Source organism: Felis catus, chromosome C2 (genome assembly GCF_018350175.1).
Source record: "Felis catus isolate Fca126 chromosome C2, F.catus_Fca126_mat1.0, whole genome shotgun sequence".
Classification (NCBI taxonomy): domain Eukaryota; kingdom Metazoa; phylum Chordata; class Mammalia; order Carnivora; family Felidae; genus Felis; species Felis catus.
Genome location: NC_058376.1, coordinates 112,733,977 through 112,756,412, shown reverse-complemented (window position 1 = coordinate 112,756,412; position 22,436 = coordinate 112,733,977). Strand labels below are relative to the sequence as shown.

The following is a 22,436-nucleotide window of genomic DNA, read 5'->3' as shown; positions in this document are numbered from 1 at the left end:
CCCGGACCGCGAGATCGTGACCTGGCTGAAGTCGGACGCTTAACCGACTGCGCCACCCAGGCGCCCCTCATGTACAAACTATTAATATACCTGGATTCTAGTTAAATCTGGTATTGTGGCAGAAAAAAATTCTGTGGTAATCCTTAAAAAACTAGAATAAGAGCAGAATGATTTGGAATATTTGTGATGTTGATAAATTGTTTTAATGTATGGTTCGGGATGCAGTTGTTTTTCTAATAAGTACTCACTTATGTCCTTCGTGATAAGAAATGATGGAGAAATGTTCATTCTCATTTTGGCCAGGACCCAGTTAAATGCCTACACATAATGTGATTCTCTCTAGCTACATAAGCACTTGTGATATCTTTTTCTCTTATGAGATAGAAATCATTGATCTTCTTATCCTTAGCAATTCTCTAATTCTGGGAATCCATTAACTTAAGTGTAACAAGCATATTGGAGAATTTCAGACATCAGGTCTTATACTCTGTATCATGTTTACATGGTAGTGAGCAGAGGGTAGAAATTTATGAAAGGCTTATCAAACGAATGTGTGTTTTGGGAAACTATTTCTAGGATCCTGGAGCTTCCTAGTAGCCTTAATCCTTAGCAGTCTGATTTTTATCCACAAACTCCTCTCAGCCATTCTTCTAGTGCTTCCAGAATCTGCTTCCAGCAGTGATCTCTACTATGGTTCTTCTGAAAACCTAGCTGGGGCATGACAGGATGTAAATTCCTGGATTCTGGATATGTCTCATACCTTATGGAACCCTCTTTGCCTCTTCCCATCTTAATGGAAACAAGGTGATATATATAGGAGTCATCCAGCCTTAGATGGTGCACAAGAAAACTTCAGTTCCATTATAAATTAACTCTGTGTCCACTGCAGAAACTGAATATCAGCCTCAGTTGGTCATGGAAGTTTCTGTTATGGATCATTCTTGTATTTCCTAAAGAACGTATTAAGACATTGGTATAGTGTCCAGAAAACAAATGCTTAAATAGCATGGATATTGTTAAGTCTTTTTAATCACATTACCTGAGGTAATGGTTGTAATTGAGTGTATTTTCTTAGAGCTTTACTACCTATCAGTATGCATAAAGATACGTTGGCAAGGAAACTTGCTTTCATTGTTTTTAGTTAGTCTTCATCCAGGAAAGTAAAAGTGATCTGCTTCCCATCCCTTACTTGATGTCCCTTATCTAAATGGGACTCAGTGCCATGATTATGTTGCCCTTTTGTGCCTCAGAGCCTCATCTATACAGTGGAGCCAATGCAGTATTTACGTTACAGAGTTCTTGTGAAATTAATGTTTTAATACATATAACAGCCCTTTACAACAGTGGCCGGCTCATAGTAAGTGCTCAAAAAATGTTAGCTGTCATACTTGTTGCTGTTTTGTTAGTATCATTTTATGGATGTATTATTTCAAAGGACATCTCTATCACATAAAAATCTTTATTTTCCTAAAAACAGATGAAAAGAGAATTAAGAGCACATCCAATGCTTTACTTGTATCATCATATTAATTGTCCCTAATAAGACTGGTGCTCAGTGGCTGCCCATGGAAGAGGCCAGTAAGAAGGAATGTTGTTTACTTTTCCACATAGCCATTTTGGTTTCTTAAAGTGGTATATTTTTACTGTCTAATTTTGTAATACAGACTTTCGAGGGGATAATTCCAACTGTAGTGTTAAAAATATCGCTGTTATATTTTCTACATATCCTATGGGAAGCATCACAAAATCTAAAATATTGGTGAAAATAATGCAAAATGCTGCTTAAATTGTTTTCCAGTCTCTTTTTTAGGGCCAATATTTTTCTTCTGACAGGAGGAACTTGCTTTCCTCACCCCCACTGTATCAGTCTTCTAGGGAAGGGGCTTTTGGAGGGCATCCTTAAGTTTGGTCCATGGAAAGGACTTAATTGTTTGCCTTGATTTGTGGTATAGCTTTATCCTAATTTCCCCGTTTTAGTGCACAAAACCCCTTTATTGTTCTTTGTAATAATCAACACCAGCCAACTTATTTTAAGGAAGACAATACATGTAGCTTTCTTGATTGATTGTCTTTATTTAAAGAAAGACAATATATGTAGTTTAAATTGGCTGAGACAAATTTGGAAGAAGGCAATTGGTGATAGGCTACAGATAATCATATGGATATTGATGACATTGAAGAGGAAGATTTCTGACAGAGGACAGAAATGGTGTGCCCAGTTAGAGCTAGTGGTTACTTTAAGAGCATTACATTATTAACCACAGGGCAGGTGGCATCAATGTGTATCTAAATGAAGGAATTAGATCACTTAATAAAATAACAATGACTGAGTCAGAGCCTCCCAGAGCAGTGAGCTCCCTGGCAAAAGTGAATTTGTAACACCCTGAAAACTTGCCTCTTGGATTGATGAAACCCATTTAAGTTGAATGACCACCCTTTATATGGTAATTGATCTCCTACCCTAGGGATGTGGCATCACCTTGGAATTTCTGAGTCCTTCCTTTATTCTCTCCCTCCCTCCCTCCCTCTCTAGTGGTGTATTTCAAACATACAAGAATAGAAAATAGAACAAACACTGATGGATTTACTACCTAGCTTTACTGAATAATCCTGAAGAATTCCACCCATATTTTCTCTAGATCATCTAAGAAAATAAAAATAAAACAGTATGTGTACTCTCGTTTCCCTTTTTTCCTATAAAGAGGTAATCACTATCGTAAATTTAGTGTTTTTCTTTCTCATGAATGTTTTTATGTTTCTGTATATTTTTGCAACCATCAACATAAACATATATTACTTTCAGAATTGAAACTTAAGGGGCGCCTGGGTGGCGCAGTCGGTTAAGCCCGACTTCAGCCAGGTCACGATCTCACGGTCCGTGAGTTCGAGCCCCGCGTCAGGCTCTGGGCTGATGGCTCGGAGCCTGGAGCCTGTTTCCGATTCTGTGTCTCCCTCTCTCTCTGCCCCTCCCCCGTTCATGCTCTGTCTCTCTCTGTCCCAAAAATAAATAAACGTTGAAAAAAAAAAAAAGAATTGAAACTTAATATGATGGTTTCACACATATTATTGTATTGTTTTATAACTTTTTATTTCGACCAGTTTTGAATATCTACTTGTCACATGTAGTTTTATTCATTTGTCTTGGTTGATGCTAGTCCATTACGGATATTGATCTAATATTTGTCCATTCTCCTGTTGATGATCATTTAAGTTATTTTCAATTTTTTTCTTACTGCTAATGCTATATTACTATTATGTTACATTAAAAAAATTTTTTTTAATCTTTATTTATTTTTGAGAGAGCAGAGACAGAGCGAGAGCGGGGGAGGGGCAGAGAGAGAGGGAGACACAGAATCTGAAGCAGGTTCCAGGCTCAGAGCTGTCACCACAGAGCCTGATGCGGGGCTCCAACTCACGGACCCTGAGATCATGCCCTGAGACGAAGCCGGACGCTTAACCGCAGAGCCACCCAGGCGCCCCTATTATGTTACATATTTTATGTTTCTTCTGCACATACGGAAAGAGCTAGGGTATGTGCTTCCAAGTAGAAATGCTGGTTCGATTTCCAATGTGGTGATGATTCTCCTCAGTTATAAATGAGTTTTCTCCTTTCTTCTATCTCCCCCCAACCCTTGATGTTGTCAGATTGTAACTTTCTCATTCAGAGCAGGTGAAACAGTACCATATTATGACATTTAAATTTGTATATCCCAATTATCTGTGAATTTAGGCATCTTTTTTTTTAACTGTATTAGCTAGTCAAGGTTTCCCTTCTGTAATTTTCCTGATAATATAAGCGCATTTCACAATACTTTTATTCTTATTTGCTAAAGGTAGGCAGAATAGCCTTATTGAAACACATCGTTAGTTGTAGTAATTACCTTTAATGCATTCTCCTAGAGTGGATAATTTAAACACATCTCAATGGCAAAAATGAACTTCAGAGAAAACCCCTGAACTAGTAAATATGTCCTGAGCCCTATTATTTTGTTCCTTGGATGGAAAACGACCACATCCAGGGAAGTGGGTGCTTTGGTTATTAATATCTGGCATTTCTCCGTTTTTTTTTTTTTTTTGAATGATGAGGAAGATGTGCATTTTATTTGCTGAAATTACGATTGGGTCCCTATAGTTTAGAAAATAGTGTACACAGCTTGATTATTAGGAGAGAGGAGACAAGATTAGGGGGTGATGAGAGTGGACGATTAATAGAATGGTCGTCGGACCCAAATACAAATGTACAGATGCCATGAATTATATACGTACGCCTAAAATAGTGAGAAGAGATACTTCCTTGGGGAATTTTTCCTACAGTTTTTTAGTCCTTAGTATAATAAAATACTTTTTCCTATTAGGGTTGGTAATCCTTTGCCTTATCTCTATCTCTAAAACTCAGTGGGCAGAAAATGTTTAACATCTTAGACAAATGTCACTTGTACTCCGTTTATAAAAGTGGCTAAACAAGTGAATTATTTTCCTGAGAAATAGGAATTTTCCCCAATGTTTTTGGGGAAACAAATCAGATGTTTTTCTAAACCAGATTCCCTCTTCCTTTGTAAACACTGGTGGCCCTGTAAATATTTGTTGTCTGATTTGGTTGATTGAATGAGTGATTGACATAATGCCCAGTTTTCATGTGTACTTCCTGAGGATGGAGCTAATTTCATCCTCCAACAATGTATGACCCCACTGACTTGTTCACTTAATGTTTTTTGCGTTTAATGTGCCCCACGTGTTCTGAGCTTTCCCACTGACTGTAGGCTAGGAAGGACTCTGGCACCCCTTTTGCTCCCAGTGGAGTTCCAACATCCCTTAGTTACCGTAAGTGTCTGTCTGATAGCTCCTCTGCTTCTTTTATGTCTGCACTTAACCTCTGGGTTGTGCTCTTCCATTATATGAATATTACCATTTATGTCCAGTCTATAGTACAGTGTTTGGTGTATGAATTAATAAAGCCTCTGCAGGGCCTGGGTTTTTAAGTCTTGACTCCCTGAAACATTGTTTTAAAATGAACTGTTACATATGTATTGTGGCTACACACATCACTAGGCTAAAAAAAATCTTATCTGTATTGTCTGCCGTTTTCTTGCTGTCCCCTTTCTGTAGGACTTCTGTAACTCTGCTGTCTCCCTTCTGGAAGACTTTGACAACATAATGGTAACACCCCCGCTGTCATTCCTTTTTCTTTTTCTTTCTTTTTTTTTTTAAGTAAACTTTTGTAGCATTACTCTTTGAACATCAAAGTGAGAAGTGGGTTATTTCTCTATAGTTGGTAAAAATTATAGTCTTCATTTCACTGTTATTCACTTGGTTTATGTTTGAGACTGTAACACAGAATCATGAATGCATCGGCCCTGTTTGATTTAATGGGATTTATTTCTGAAAGTTTTCTCCTTTGATTGCCTCATGATTTTCATCATTTATGTGTACGGTTTAGACACCAATGAACATTCATGACCTGGGCTTGGGAACATAGACCAGTTCGTGCACCTTCATCTCAGTTACAGTTTTGAACGCATCTTTTCCTGAGCTCTTGCTTCCCTTTGTGGTAATTCACATCATTAGCAGAGGAACGCATGGCATGCTGATTCATAGGCCAGTGCAAGATAATGAAAACTGTGGTTATGAAACATACCCTTCTCATCACATCCCACCCACTGGCTATTCTGAAATTCTCAACAGAACGCATCATCTCTATTTTCTTTCCGGTACGGAGAAGGTGTTTTTTCGAGCACAGGTCTTGTGCATGCATGTCATAAGACATTCACCTCTGCTGCTTTGCCTGGGCTAGCTAAGAATGCATGTTTTGCATTAAATTACTTATAGGTTTCTGTATCAGGTAGCCAACCCACAACATAAACCCAAGAAGCATTAGAATAAAAAAGAGCACACATCTCAGATGTGAATGTAAGTCAACTTGTTTCACTGCCAATTTTCATGGGTAACATTTTCTGTACGTTGGTGAAAATGTCTGTAATGCATATTCAAACTCTGAAAATATTTAGGTTATTAAATACTTGTTATATAGGCAATTTCTTTCATAGCTATTCAGCAAAGTTTGGAGATTTCTGAAAAGAATCAATTTTTCTGTCAATTTTTCTTGATGCTTTGTGGTATACAGAGAACAGGTGAGGTTTTTATTGAAAAAACTTGAATTAAACTTTATCAAGTTAAAAGTGTTTTGGAGATAGCTTATGTTTGCTGTTGGGCATTTTGTTCAGATGATAATGTAATTTGGGTAAAAGAAAATTTGCATCAATCATTGATTTTACTTTTTTTTTTACACCAAATATTTGTCAAGTATTAAAGTCAACAGGTTCTATGCTTTCATTCAAAATAATGGAAATGTGTATATATATCTATGCTGTCCTTTTCACCATTCTTATTTTCCTTTAATATTCTCCAGGGTTAAGAATGTCATGAATGTGTATACTAAACCAATCATATATTCATCATTTATGGGCATTTTAATAGAATATATTGTAAAAGTTCACTATTGTGTGAGGTGTTTATTTTAGAATGATTCAGTTTGTTCCAGCCATTAATGTTACTGTTAGTTGATTCCCAACCAACTTTAATTTTATATGAAAGCGTTATAAAAGAATCAAGCATAACTGGTCAACTGGACCTCTTGTAATTATAGAATTTTCTCTGTGTCTATTGTCTGTAATCAAAATACACCAGTGTGATGTTATGACCATAATTTCTGGTTCACACCATGTGTTGTTTTAGCCTTGGGCACCATTACTCAGTATCTTCCAAACTAGTACTAACAAATAAAACCCTTTTTGCTAGGTGACTCATAAAACATTACCCACTGACTTATTATCCTTCAATCAGCATTATCAGAAAGTCACAAAATCTGGCTGTGGTTTTTCAGGTACAACTTGTCTCTCTGAGACACTGAAACAAACACCCTTGAAAAGTTACTACGTAGGGATTTCAAATCATTGCTAGTGAACTGAGTGAATAGAAAAATCCCTGCTCCTGAGATGCTGCTGATTGTAATGCTTACTGTCTGCCTATTGTAGGATTAACCAACTCTTTCGGAAAGAGGTCTTCACATTTGTTCAGTTGACTAAGGGGGAGTAATTGCTAAATGAAGAGAACAAGACCCAGAAGAATGAAAATGATGATTTACCAAGAACTTTAAAGTTACTGGATGCATTTATTTCAAGTTATGCAAATTATTTCAAATTATGCGAAAGGACTTTGAGTCAACACCTCTTTGAGTTCAGATACTTCTCTTGTCTAGTTACAAATAAAGCAGGAAGAGAGAGTTGTTCTTATAAAGGCCAGGAAAATTAGTTACTATTGAATAGCACAGCTTTTTAAGAATCTTTTAGAAAGTGTTTTTTTTTTTTTTGTAAAATGCGTTGGATTTATGTTTCTTCTGTAGAAGCAAGCGTGAAGCAAAATGCATAGAAATGAACTTGAGAGACCACACGTAGGAATTTTTCTCAGAGAGCAATGTAGAGTTGAGTGTATGTGATTATCAGAACTTCCCAGTTAATTGTGGTTTATTCCTTTAGCACATGTAAGTTGGGTATCTGAGCCATGGGGGCTTGAACAGGGGCACAAACATGTCTTATTTTCTCTTCCAGTAATGTGCTCAAAGGCAAATGGCAGCTGGCTAGGCACAAATATTTGGTCAAAAACCAGCCTCTTGAATTATCCTTTGCAAAAATATGAAGTTAATGTTACCTTTGATTGTTTAAGTTAGGCAGAATAAATCAAGAGGGAGAAATGGAGCTAATTTTCAGATATTGATGCAGGTAACAAGAAGTAATCATTAGAATGATAGATGCTAATAATTAAAACTGAATTTTCAAAATAAAAGATTGTGCTAAAAAATATGGGGCAATTGGAAAGCACTTGGTAAACTAATATATGCTGAAATAGAAATCCCAGTTTACTTCTAGAACTCTTCGTTAACAGATAAACTAAATTGAGTCTTAGATTTTCTCAGTAGTATTTATTGAGCTGTTACTATATGCCAGACACCATGCTAGAAACTGCTTAAAAATAAATCTTAGAAAGTTTTCAGAAAATAACAGATAAATGGATTACGTGTAACTAAGGTGACCATATTTCCTGATTTGCCAAGCATGGTTCCACTCTGTACCTCTTGTCCTGGCCTGTCCTTGTTTGGATGATACAATACATAGTCTGTTCTTGATTTGATGCAGCAAAACTACCCTGCCAACTTTAAGAAACGTACTAAATCTTCGTCTTTAGTATCCTTGCTTATTCCCACATTATGGCCCTTGGTTAGCATTTGTAAAGTCTTTCAAATTACTGAAGAGCTTTCCTTATTCATTCTTTATTCAACACATTCAACTATTTCTACAAATTGACAGAATGTTTGACATAATGTTTCTAGCATTATTCTCAGGAAAAACAAAAATAGGGCATTTTAGTTTGGTGGGAGAGAATGGGATATTTTTCATTCAAGGAAACATGATGATACAGCTATGCACAGAGCACGTGGGGACTGGTGGCCAACTCAGAGTGTTTGATTTTCCCAGGAATGATATTGTGTATCTCAATTATTACCTACTGTACTTAAGTCGGGGAAAAATTGGAGGTAGGAGGTATACAGTATGTCCATAAATAAATAGTTTCCCTTTAGGCAAAAAATGATTAACAAAGAATGCATGAATTTTACAGTGTAAAACCTGTCTCTGAAATTTCTTATCCCTTTCTCTTTGCTTCTTCAAAAGTTAGTGGTTTTCCTTGAATGTTAATTTTGTGATTTTTCTTTTTATGTAGAATAGTTTTAAATTCATATTTCTTTAATGTCCATGATTGCAACTGTAACTTGTCAATAAAAGTGTTGCACGGTAACTCAGATATTTACCTTATTAGTATTCTGGGTTTCTCCACATGTAAGTCATAGTTCATTTCATAGGGTTCTTCACTAAGCAAAGGAAGAGTGAAGAATTTGAAAACATCTTTATGCATCTGCACGTAGCCGTCATATACAGATCACATCTTGTTTCCTTTTAAACCAAAGCAGGATGTGGGAATTGTAGACCACTTCTGGATATCATGACTTTAACTCAAATATATAAGTAACTTATTTTTCCCCCTTCTGTAAAAATGATAATATGAAAATATTTGTCCCCCACAAAGAAGCAGAATCGTATCTTGCAGGGACCTTGTACGACACTGTCCGGGAGCACTGAATTAAGGAGTAGCATTTAAGGAAGTGGTTGATTTAATGACTTCTAGGCATAGTGTTTGAAAAATCAAAAACCTTTCAAATAGTCTGGGAGGGGAATAGTGGTAGGGCCTGGATGGTCACACTGCCATGGAATGAGTTTTCATAGAGGGAGTTTGGGATATTTTCCTTAGATTCAAGTGCATATAGAGTAAATATAGACACAGTTGCACTTAGATTAACCAGCTAAAGCCTGAAGATATCTTCGTGGTACCCTATTCTGGAAATGTAGATTCTTGTTGAAGCTATTATACGCACTCTCAGAAATTTTGTATTTGGTCCATATATGGGTGGATAGTCACCTTAGGAAAGGCTGAAGTTTCATAAATGCCCTCAAGTGATTTTATATGAGGAACCGAGAAAGGATTTTACTATATAATATATGCATTTCGTTTCAGCATTTCAGTAAGAAGTCTTTATAGATATCTTGGGGTTTTTTTTGTTGTTGGAGTGAGTTTTAAAGGCTATATATCCGTAAAGAATAAGTACCAAGTGAGGATTTAAATATTTCCATTTTTAATATTGCATATGGAGACATCTTGTCCTAACAGAAAGAGCCCTGGCCTTAGGGATCAGACTCACCTGCGTTCAGATAATAGCTCTGCCAGGTCTAGCTCAATGAGCTTGCTAAGCTGCTTAAGCTCGTTGAGCCTGGCTTCTTCTATCTGAAGAATGTAAGTGAGGACGATACTCTCTTCCCTGCAGATTTATTGTGAGAAAATGGGGGTGAGAACAAGAAGTCCAGTCTCTGGCATAGAATAGATGTCCAATAATTGTTGGTGTTCGCCCTCTAAAGCTAAATGCTTGTCACTTTCTGCCTGCTAGAAAAATCTACACTACTTTCCAAGCACATTAAATGGTTTTATATAACTATAATTTAACACTTTTGAAAAATGCGGACATCTATAAGACAAGAGTAAAATATTTTGGAATAAACCCCATTCTGTGTAATTAGTAAGTGCTGTAAAAATCTAGGGATGGTTGGAAACTAAACCTCTTTCCATGATGATTACTGCAAGCTTCCATGAAATAGCTTCTGACACCATAACGTAAAACACATACAGTGGCTCTTAGATTTATTTTTCAAAGGGCAAAACATGTATTAAATTAAGACTGGTGAGCAGATGTTAATTGGTTTTATTTTATTATTGTCAGAGTTACATTTGCAGTTAATGTATTGTGAATTTTTATTGATAGTTATTCTAATTGATGATTAGTCATAGGAGATGCAAATTCATCTCTTGACCACATGGTTAAATAGACAATTGGTAGGTCACCGTGAAGAACCTTCATTAAAAAGCAATGAAATTTGTACCTCGTATTCTCTTTTTTTATGGGCACAGAATGGTACAACTCCGTGCTTTCAGATTTCACACAGCCTCATGCCTTTCACTCAAAAGTGGCATTTGTATCCTGGGGTGTACAGCAGAGCTGTTTCAGAGCCTCTCTGATAAGTAGACCGTTGGTTATTTTGGCTTGTATTTAATGTATGTATTATTGTTGGGACATCTGTAGTTTTTGGCAGAAATGATAAGTTTAATAGTCTCTACACACATAGAAAAAGTTCTATTTAATGCTGTTTGGAAAACTCCAAATTCTGTAGTCATCTAATAAGATTTGGTGTCATGGGTTATTGGGGTTCTTAGCCAGGAGTGCAAATCAAGTTCTTGCTGTTATGATCAAGAGTTTGCTTTGGCTTTGTTTTCCAGGGCCCGCCAGGGGACCAGGCTGCTCTCTTTGCTGCACAAGCACGGCCCTCCCCTCAGCTCCCCCAGTATCCAGGGCTGCAGCAAGCACAGGTACCCACGTTTGCCTTGTAGATGCTGCTGGGATTGTTAATGTTGTTTATTTGAAGTGGGAAACGAAGTGAATAGGGTATCAGCTCCCTTACGGGGTTTAGAAGGTAGTACTTCTGCTTATAGATTGGAGTTGACATCTTAAAAAAAATGCATCACCAGTGATGAACAAACCTTCGGACTGAATGAAGAGCATAAAACATTTTAAAGAGTTCTTGATTTAAAAATCTAATCACTCTATTAACGATGATGGTAGGTGTTGAAATGCTTAACAGTCCCAGAGTACTTATTTTACTTTATAATAAATACTGATGTAATTCATGATTGAATTTATCCTATTGAAAGATAGGTTTGCAGAGAATCATGGTAGAGCGAGAAGGTAATTGGCCTTGGAATTAGACCTTGGCACAATTCCTGACACCTTTCTAGCTATGTAACATCGTGCATGTTATTCTGTCTTGGTTTCCTTCTTTGTCGAATAGAGATGAGCATTGTGAGAATTTAAGAACCTGTGGAACCAGCACAGCACCAGATCCATGGTAGCCACTCAACAAATGATGGACTTGCCTTAATATAATGCAACTCTTGAGCTATTTTTTTTCTAGTAATTTTGTTGTTTCTGCTTCTGTATACTTTTACTTTGTCCCTTTCATAATTAGGAGCCCGGGGATGTTGGCAAGACAGCTCGTGGGGCTAACATGTCACACTATGCCCACAGATGAAAGGCAATCTGAGATTGGCTCTCAGACGTGCCGGGCCCCACAGCCAGATCCTTGCATCCTGTCAGCTGGAAGTTGATTAGTCATTACTGTGTCTTCCGAGTCAGAGCCGTGAACTAGAATGTGGTTCTTTGAGGATTGAAGAGCAGGTTTCTTCTTAAATCAGCATTCCATTCTATAAATTGTAGTCACCCAGCAGAACCTTATTACATTTTTTATTTACATTAGGTGTTAAGATATAAACACTCATATAGTAATATTGAATAGAAAAATTAAATATTCAGAGTATTGGTAGAATGCTGAAAAAAGGGTGTAGCCCATCCAGGTCTAGAGGATATCGAATATTCCCCAGTTACATCTTACTCTCTGGTTAAGGTATTGGTTGGTCTGGGTTTTTTTGGGTTTTGTTTGTTTGTTTATTTGTTTTGGTAACTGGTTAGTCACTACAGGCAAATTCATCAGCTCCAAGGAGGTATAGTCCCGTATCAGGAAAGCGTACTCTATAATTTTAATGTACATTGGACACGGATAGCTTTTCTTTCTAATTTTGGAAATGAAATTAATTATGCTTGGGATCTGTTGAACATTGATGTCATCTGTGTACTTCAGGTTTGGATGCTTACCTGATAATTTCTATAAAGAACTATATCCTTCTTTCCCTCAAAACAAGCAACTGATTCTAAAACTGATCTCTTAACACAAATGAGGATTTATTTTTATTTTTAATTGAAATTTCTGGTGAATCATTATCTACCTAGTTCATTCTATAACTTTCTTGCTAGCCTCTTGCTTCCAGAGTAGTCTTCCTCATATGTTGAGTTATAAGAGCTTTAGAGAACAGTGGCTTTCAGGGAGCTCCTTCTGGGTTTGTTTTTGCCCCCTATGACTCAGTGATAGCAAAGGTGGTGCTTACCGAAACATTAATTTTACTCCTTGTGCCCATACCTCCAGACCATGCCCCAGGGCTATACGATGTATGGAACGCAGATGCCTTTGCAGCAGACCCCTCAGCAGCAGGCTGGTGGCGTAGTCCTGTCTCCTAGCTATAACTCCAGGACCTATCCGGCCACACATTCCAACCCGGCGCTAATGGAAAGACTCAGACAGATGCAGCAGCAGCCCAGTGGCTATGTTCAGCAGCAGGCGTCACCGTACCTGCAGCCCTTGACCAGCTCTCAGAGGTGATACATGTAGAAATAATGATTTCAATAGTAGACACTCAAATTCTTGTCTTTGTTATGCATTGTCTAGGGCATGGCGCTTTATAATTGTTTTTATGAGCTTGCATATTTGCATATAATTTGCATTGTGTCATCTCATTTTTAGTAGCATCCAGACAGAGGATCAAAATCAGCAGTGCCCCATCTTGTTTATTTCATTCAAGGCCTCTGAGGTTTAACTCACATCTGCCATAGGATGGATGTAATAGTTTAGATAATGCTAATATGTTAGCTCCAGTGTTTCTGTTCTTTTAAACAGATGTTTGGCTAACAATATCTTACTACGAAAAAATTGGTGATGATTGTTAGCATTGCCTGACTAGGATACTTTGGAGCTGTAAAGTCTGTCATTGGAATACTCGTGCATGGTGCCCGTAAGAGTTTTGTTATCTTGTCATTCCCTTTTCTGCTGCAGGTATGGTTGGCAAAACAGGATGGTGAAAGACTCTTTCTCCATTCTTGCTGTACTTGGATCCCATAGACATCATGCATGGTAGCCACCAGCCATGCATGGCTATTTAAGTTTAGACTAATCAAAGTTAAATGAAAAGTTTAATTTCTCCATCACACCTGTTACATTTGAAGTGTTCAGTGGCCACATGCCGCCAAGCAGAGCCAACTCTGAAAGTGTGTGACCTGTGCAGTCACACGGTGTGCTGTGCTATAGAAGGCCCCCAGGCTTAATTGAATGCTCTCCTGTCACGTTCTTGAAAATCCTACTTGTTTTTGATCAAGGAACCTTGTGTTTCTGTTTCACACTGAAACCCAGAAATTATGTAGCTGGTCCTGGAGGCCAGTCGCTATCTTATTGGACAGCACAGATGTAGAGCATTTCAGGCAGTGTGGAAAGTTCTGTCAGATAGAGTTCATCTGAAAGAATTTTCATGCAAAATTCTGCACTAATACTAGATAGCCGCTTAGCTTCCGTGTTTTAAAATCAGTGGCTGCACATCAACACCAAGTAGTTAGTGCTTAGAACGTTGGCATGGTTGATGGTGGCACATTTGGGCAAATAAATAAATTTGGAAAAACATTCATTGTATTTATTATTTTTCTAGTAAGGGGCAGCGAAGTGTATTGCCTATGAACTTCAGAGCGCAGCAGTTCTGGGTTTAAATCCCACCTGTGCTATTTACTGTCTGAATAACTTTGGGAAATCACTTCTTTAGCTCTCCATTTTCTCATTTTTAAAATGAGGATAATGAAATGGAAATTCTTCCATTGAGGTATCACCTCTCACCAGTCAGAATGACTAGTATGAAAAAGACAAGAAATGACAAGTGTTGGCAAGGATGTGGAGGAAAAGAGAAGTCTTGTGCCCTGTTGGTGGGAACGTGAATTGGTGCAGCTGCTACGGAAAACCGTATGAAGGTTCCTCAAAAAAAAAAAAAAAAAAAAAGAGAGAAAGAAAAAAAAGAAATATTAATTCAAAAAGATGTATGTACCCCTATGTTTATTGCAGCATCATTTCACAATAGCTAAGCTATGGAAAACTCTCAGTGTCCATTAGTAGATGAATGGACAAAGAAAATGTGTGTATACAGAATGGAATATTACTCAGCCATAAAAAAGAATAAATCCTTGCCATTTGTGACAACAGGGTAGATCTAGAAAGTATAATGCTAATTGAAGTCAGAGAAAGACAAATACCGTAAGATTTCACTTATATGTGGAATCTAAAAAACAAAACAATGAATAAACAAAATAGAAACAGACTAATAAATACAGAGAACAGATCAGTAGTTGCCAGAGGGAAAAGGCCAGAGGGATGGGCAAAATAAATGAAGGGTATTAAGAGGTACAGATTTCTAGTTATACGTTACAGGGACAAAAAGTACAGCATAGGGAATATAGTCAATAATATGGTAATAACTTTGGTGACAGATGGTAGCTATACTTATTCTGGTGAGCGTTTCATAATGTATGGAATTGTTGAATATGTGGTACTAATATAAACGTCAACTATCTTTCAGTTAAAAGTTTTAAATGGGGATAATAAAACTGACCTCAAAGGGCTGCTGTGGGGAGTAAATGAAATAATACATTTCAGACTCTCACCACTGTGACTTCTCCAGAGTAAATGCTCAATTAATGTTACTTATTGAAGCATTTGCCTGGGTGTGAGACCAAGTTGTGTTATTTTTTTACCAGACTAAATCATCAGTCGCTTCAGCAGAGCCCTCTGGTAGGTGGAGGAATCGATGCAGTGCTCACTCCCACGCATCCAAGCCTCCCCTCGGTGCCCCTGTCTCAGGACCCAATGAGAACCAGACAGCCGCAGGTTCGACAGCAGCAGAGACTCCTCCAGGTTTGCGGCTGGGAATGGGGGCAATGCGTGAGGGGCCCTCGGCCGTCTTAAGAAATAAGAGGCCCCGAGACTTGAATCGCCAAGTTCCAAGGAGCCCCGTGTAGTTGACACTAGGAGCTAAACCGGTGTGATGTAGTTCCGACTCGGCAAGGATCTTCCTGTGTCCGTGCCTTTACCAGGTTATGGGCAGGAGGGTGCGTTTTGCGGAATGTCATTCCCCTTTCACAAAGGTTCACGAGAGGGTGACTGGCTGCCTTTATCCTAAAAGTGTGTGTCAGCTTCCCCACTCACTGTTTAACTACGGACTATGCAGATTGAAGGCAAATTTTCTTTTATGTGCTTGGGGGAAAAAAAAAAAAAACAAGTAAAATTGAGCTGTCCATAGGTTTCATCAGATTCCTAGAGGGGTCTGTAATCCAAAAAATTATCTCTGACACTTTTGGTCTGATGAAGCTGTGAAGTTGGAGTTACATAGCTAGGATATTTCAGAGGGATATTTCATTCTGTCTCTGGTCGAATCCAGAGAGCTACCTTCATTTATTTGATGTAAATATTTAAGTACCTTAGATAAAGCGTTCCTCCCCTTGACACATTCTTGTTTCTAACTTACTCATCTAGGAACTATAGGCTATTTATGTTTACCTGTTCCATTTGTCTTCATTATGAGCAAGTTTGTCCTAAGTTTTTGGATTGGATATTATTTGATGAGTCTCTGTGGTGGACTCTTATCAGTAATTCACTTTGAGATGCAACTGATATTTTGTGTGTTATTAAGAAAGAAAAAACACCACCAAAGACAGGGAATCTAGTAGAATTGGGATACCCAAAGCTATACTCTTGGAATGAGTTCAATAAACTTGTGCAGAAAGGGACCGTAAAGTAATGCGCATGTCTCAACCTTGACACTGGTTGGAGGGAAAAAAATGTCTCCCCTGAGAATTTGAACCACAAGTTCAAGTGGGATTGAGGTCTGAATTCAGTGTGACCCAAAAAATTCTGGTTGACAGTACTCCCAGGTGATAGGCAGAAGCTGACACAAATCCTCCCGAAAAATGGGTTTTATAATTCTAAAATATCATTACTTATACAATGCCGTTAGTTGCATCCCAACTTTTACCCGTTCAAATGTGAAGAAAAAGTTGTATCACAAAATTGAAAACAAGTGGTAATTGGTTTAGGGAGAGTGTGGCCTACAAATGGCAGCCTCACTTACTGTACAGTTGTTGCCTCCAACATGGTTCCTTAAAAGGAAAGCTTTCATTTGATAATATTATTAGGAACATAGTGATATTTTCTTAAATAATTTTGTCTCAGATTCTGAGGATATATTTTCAGAACTTTATAGGACTGATACTTATTTTTATATTTCCCTCGGCTTTAAATTTCTCACTTCCAAATCACTGAAGAAAGTTATTACATTATTTACTACTTCCTGTCTTACATTGCTTTTCAAGGCTGCAGATTTTCAAAGCCTTTCTTTACTAGTTAATATGTGCTTTTTTATCCCAATTAGCATAGTATGCCCTTCTGGTAATGTTTTCTTTACCACACATTCCCTGGAGATAAAAGGGATTTACTTTTGCATCAGGATTATACTTTGTTTGTGGTGACTGACTACCTCCGTAAAGGAACTAATTAATAATGATGAAGTTAAGTTGGTTTTTCTTGAAAGATTTCACAGTGGGCCAAATGGAGAATTGGCTTTATATTATAACCAGCATAGTCCTGGTCCCACTTGCATTGTTCCAGTTGGGAGCAACCCTGCCCAGACCCCCTGGTAGGATTCCATATCAACCAATATTGGCACTTAGTGGGTAATACCATCTGGTAATAGCTATTTGTTACCTTGCCCTAAAGAAGACAAATAATTTGGAAGATAGTATGCACACCAAGTTGAAAATGCAGAGGATGAAAAGAAGGCCAGCAGTGTCATCATTAAGATGAATGCCTGGATGGAGGAAACTTTGAAAGTCACCGAGACAAACCACCTATTAATATTTTCCTCTCCTCTGTGTCCCACATAGTGGATGTCTAGTCTGTGTTTCTTCGTGACTTGGAAGTGTTTTCCAAGAGCCATTTATTTAAGCCAACTTGGTCACTGAGAGAATTTGTCTTTATGCTAGTATCTTACGCCAGAACATCTCACATAAACATCTTGCTTTAAAATTTTTTTTTCTTGGGTGCTTGGGTGGCTCAGTCAGTTAAAAGCATCTGACTTTTGGGGTCAGGTCATGATCTTACAGTTCATAAGTTCCAGTTCCACACTGGGTGAGCTCTAGCCCCACTTCAGTGAGCATGAGCCCCGCTTTCTCTCTCTCCTTCCCTCCCTGCCCCTTGAAGGATTCTTTCTCTCCTTTCTTTCTGCCCCTTGCTCACTTGAACCCTCTCTCTCAAAAAAACTCTTTTTTCTTTTCTTTTTTCTTTTCATTTATTTATTTTGAGAGTGAGTGCAGGGGAGGGGCAGAGAGAGAGGGAGAGAGCGTCCCAATGCCAGGCTTCAACTTCTGAATTGTGAGATCATGACCGGAGCTGAAATCACTTAACCACTGAGCCACCCAGGCCCTCCCCCACCAAAAAAATTTATAATCTTTAAGAATTACTCTTCTCCCCCCTCCTCTTCCTGTCTTCCTTTGTTTGAGAGGTCTACATTTTTCTTAAAACAAAAACAAAAACAAAACTACAAGAGTTTGTTCAGATGTCATAGGGACTGAAAAGCTAATTACTGAGTAGTCCTTGTCTAACCTGCTGGTATGAGATAGGATAAAGTATGTGCAAAGGCCGATGACCTGAAAGGCATCGAAACAGTAAGTATGCAGGATGTCCTTGGACAGCAGAGGGCAGTATATCTCTACCCCAAGTATATCCTTGGGGTTGTATGGACCCAAGAAGGCTGCCGGGGGAGAGCCAACTTAGGTCTTGACCTGGCAAAATGAACAATGTTTGTTAAGACAAAGATGCAGGAGGAAGGTGTGTATCATTTTTGTTGCAACAAGATAACTAGATAAAAGTTATATAGGGGGAGAGAAGAGATTGGAATATATTAACCCCTCTGTTTAAGTATAATCCTGTTTCGTTCCAGATGCAGCAGCCCCCTCAGCCCCAGCAGCCCCCGCAGCCCCAGAGTCAGACCCTTGGTCTCCAAGCGATGCAGCCCCAGCAGCCTTTGGTAAGGCCTAGTGTTGTGGAACCAAATATGTGGGGTTCTTCTTTAAAGGCAGGCTGCATTTTTCATGTCCCATAAAACTGTTAAGAATTGAAGTAGCCAGAATATACCCTAGAATTGTTCCCTAGGACTTTATCATTATAGTATGTTTGTTTTCCCAGAAAGGTATAAACAAATATTCTGGGTTCAGTAAGTCACACCATTTTTCCTTTGTAAATTTTTTCAGACTGTTCCATGGGCTAAAATATTTATGTTGAGACAGCAGTTTTTTTTCTAAACAGTATTAAGATGATAATTTAGTATATCTATTACAAGGTTATCTTGAGTTTTTACTTTAATTTCAAAAAAGACTGAGTGTACCTTCTGAAATATTATCTTTACTGATATAAAGAAACTCTGATTTCAGCCAGGTATTTTCTATAAGATTTTCATGTAATTCATAATCTCATAATTCACTTCTTTAGCTTTGTCAAATTATGAAATGTTCAATGCATAGCATCAGTGTTTTCTGAACTTCCATAATTACAACACCCTTTACTTTCACAAATGCCATATCCCTGCTTTATTACGTAAGCATTTTTTTTCTTTAAATTGCTTCTTTTTTTTCAGTTTACTTAGATAAGTATGTTGTAAAAAGAAGAATTTTTATTACTACCATCAATGGTCACATCACTTGCTACATATTGGAAATATCTGTAAAAGTAAATGCTTGTTCTGAAGGTAACTGAGTAACATGAGTTGTGCAAGTACAATCTAAAATAAGCTGGCTTAGTGAACCCTTGGAAATCCTGGTGTAGACTCTTTTCAGGACAGGGTTACAAAGAGATGGTTGCTTTCACAACTTTTGTGGTAGAGAAAGATCAGTAGAGCTACATGGTAAAGGACGGATAGTGTCCAAATAGAACTGATAAGGGAGCATTGGCAACTGGAAAAAGACACCTCAGATGCATTTTACAAGCCTCGGCCTTGGCCAGTTTGATCCCCATTTTTAAGGAAATTCTTCTTTATCATGAATCAGTTTTGTTCATTTTTTAGCTCCATTTACTTATTTGTTTGTTTACTGTATCAGTGACATTTATTGCAATCCATCTTAAAAATCCTTTCTTAGGTAGAGGCAATATATATACATTCACAGCCTACATTCTTCATCATCAGAGTCGTATTAACAGGGATCGGTTGACTGACTTACAAATGTTGTGGAAAGGACTCCTTGGCATAGGATACTGCTACCTCACCCTAACCTCTAGCCCAAGAACAAGATAAAGTATTTTTAAGTAATTTCAAGCTAACAGAAGAATTAAAGGATAATACAAAGAATTATCATACATCCTCTTCCCAGATTCACTAATTATTAATATTTTGCCACATTTTCTTTATTCTTTCTATACACACGTACACATACACACACATGATCTGTACATATGAGTAAGTTGCAGGCTTGTGCTTCTTTACTCTGAATACTTCATTGTGGTCTTTTAGGAACAAGATATTCTCTTAGAAAAACTTGGTGCAGTTAGTGAAATCAGGTAACTTAACATCAATACAATGCTACGATCTATACATCTTTTGCAAATATACAATTGTATATACAATATGTATATCTATACATCTTGTGCCATTTGCACCGATAATATTCTTTACTCCAGTTTTTTTGTTTGTTTGTTTGTTTTGTTTTTGTTTTTTTCCTGGTCTAGAATCATACTTTCATGTCTTTTTACTTACCTTTAATCTGGATCGATTCTGCGGCCCCCTTTTGTCTTTGCAGTTTCTGTTTTGTTTCCATGACAGTGACATTTTGAGGTACATAGAATTTGTAGAGTGTAACTCAGGTTTTGATTTGTCTGATATTTCCTCATGATTAGATTCAGATCATGCACTTCTGGCAGGAGTATCACAGAGGTGGTGCTGTATCTTTCTCAGGTGTCACATTAGGATATACAACACTGGTGCAATTACTTAAATCCTTGTGTTTAGGTGCTATGATACATATCTCTACTACAAGGTAATTGATTTTTCTTCTGTAGTTAAAAATAATTTATGGGGATAGCTTGATACAGTCTCCTTGTTCTTTTACTCACAGACCTTTATCCACTAATGTCAGCATTTGTTAAATTATCCTCCCCTTGGTCAAGTTTTACTGTGGTAGTCGAAAGTGGTGATTTGCTAATAACTCTTGTTTTTTCTGCATGTAGCTGTTTGTATTCTATTTAAGGAAGAGCTTTCCCTTCTTCCCTATATGTCTTTCTGTGTTTCTATAAGTTATGTTTTGTTTTGTTTTTTTAATGGTTATTTATTTATTTTGAGAGAGAGCACCCACGAGTGAGTTGGGGAGGGACGGAGAGAGAATCCCAAGAAGGCCCTGCACTGTCAGCCCAGATCTTGACATAGGGCTCAATCTCCCAAACCACAAGATCATGACCAGAGCTGAAACCAAGAGTTGGACACTCCACTGACTGAGCCACCCAAACACCCCTCCCTAAGTTGTGTTTTAAATATGAAGCCTAGGGGCTCCTGGGTGGCTCAGTCTGTTTAGCGTCTTACTCTTGGTTTCAGCTCAGGTCATGATCTCGCAGTTCATGAGTTTGAGCCCTGCATCGGGCTCTGCACTGACAGCGTGGAGCCTGCTTGGGATTCTCTGTCTCCCTCTCTTCTTTTGTCCTTCCCGTATTCTCTATCTTTCTCAAAAAAATAAACTTTATAAAATTGTTTAACTGTGAAGCCTAACATTTGATGCTTTGATTTTAAAATCTACAGCTACTGGGGAAAGTTTAACTTCTTGTCCCCCTTCACCCAGTATTCCACAGTTACATAGGGCATCCATTAGATTACATTTGCCACTATAAAAATTCACTTTCTACCAGGCATCTTACTATATCAGGCAGTAAAAAAGCTTAAAGTAGCCCCACTCTTTTGTTTCTAAATACAACAAAACATTCCAGTGATATTTTGACAGAACACGAAGAAATAAATGATAACATCTGCAAATTATATCCCGTTGAGCATTTGGGATATTTGATGTTGACCTGGCAAATTTTTAACCTTTCTTTCTTTCTCATTTAAAACAAAGACTTCTTATGCCATAATGCCCATGTGAACAACAGAGGCTTCCGTAAAGAACTGGGGAAGTTAACTCTAATAGAAATTTTCAGAGATTTCATGCAAATTCATAAGTGAACACTTAATTGACAATTATAAGGAACCCATTAATTTAAGAATTATAACTTCTTTGGCTAGCCATTGCTAATAAGAAACTGATTGCATAGTACCTAGTATACCAGAGGAGCAAACATGAAGTGTAGAACTGCTTCAGTTACTTTTGAATATGTAACAGAAAGATAGTGCACCTTTTTACCTGCTTTTGACATTTAATTCCTATATGTAAATAAACATACATGACATAGTCACATATATGTGGCTCACAAATATAATAAATTTTTTATTAATATTAAAATTAAGATTTTAATAAAATCTTATATTAAGTCTACATATTTAAATGTATTAATATTTAAACTCTGTACTTTTTCCACATATTTAAAATCCATATATTGAATCACACAGATGCACAACTGTCATCCTAAGACTGTTTTACTTGTCAGAAATGTTGACTTTAATTTGTGGTCACGTGTCCTTATAAAATAGTTCATAATTTTGAAAAACTTGAGTTGGATGGACACCTGCAATTAAGCAGATAACAACATCTTTATTACCCTTTCTTTTTGGCCTTTCATCCCCCTCTTATTAAACACTATTTTAGTTGGTTTATAATGTAGCATGTAGGAAATATGTAAAATTAAATGCATAAAATGTTTTTATTCTTAGAGAATTGTGTTATATAAACACAGATGGATATTGATATCAAGTGCCTGAAATGTAATGATTATTTTGGGTAGGGTAAAAAAAAAAATTGATTCTATCACAAAGTTAAATTTATAGGGCTGGTTGGAAATTGTCTTTAAACTTCCTAATTATAATTTAAAGCAGAAGATCAGCTTTTACAGAGTTGAGAA

General features: G+C 37.4%; 1 protein-coding gene across 1 annotated transcript in view; it reads left to right on the top strand.

Moving 5' to 3' along the window:
- Positions 1–22,436, top strand: part of MED12L (mediator complex subunit 12L) — a 335,495-nt gene that overhangs the window by 301,279 nt on the left and 11,780 nt on the right. The window contains 4 exon segments of the mRNA XM_045037430.1: positions 10,933–11,022; positions 12,690–12,919; positions 15,110–15,266; positions 18,346–18,432. Of these exon segments, the coding sequence (XP_044893365.1) occupies positions 10,933–11,022; positions 12,690–12,919; positions 15,110–15,266; positions 18,346–18,432 (564 nt within the window).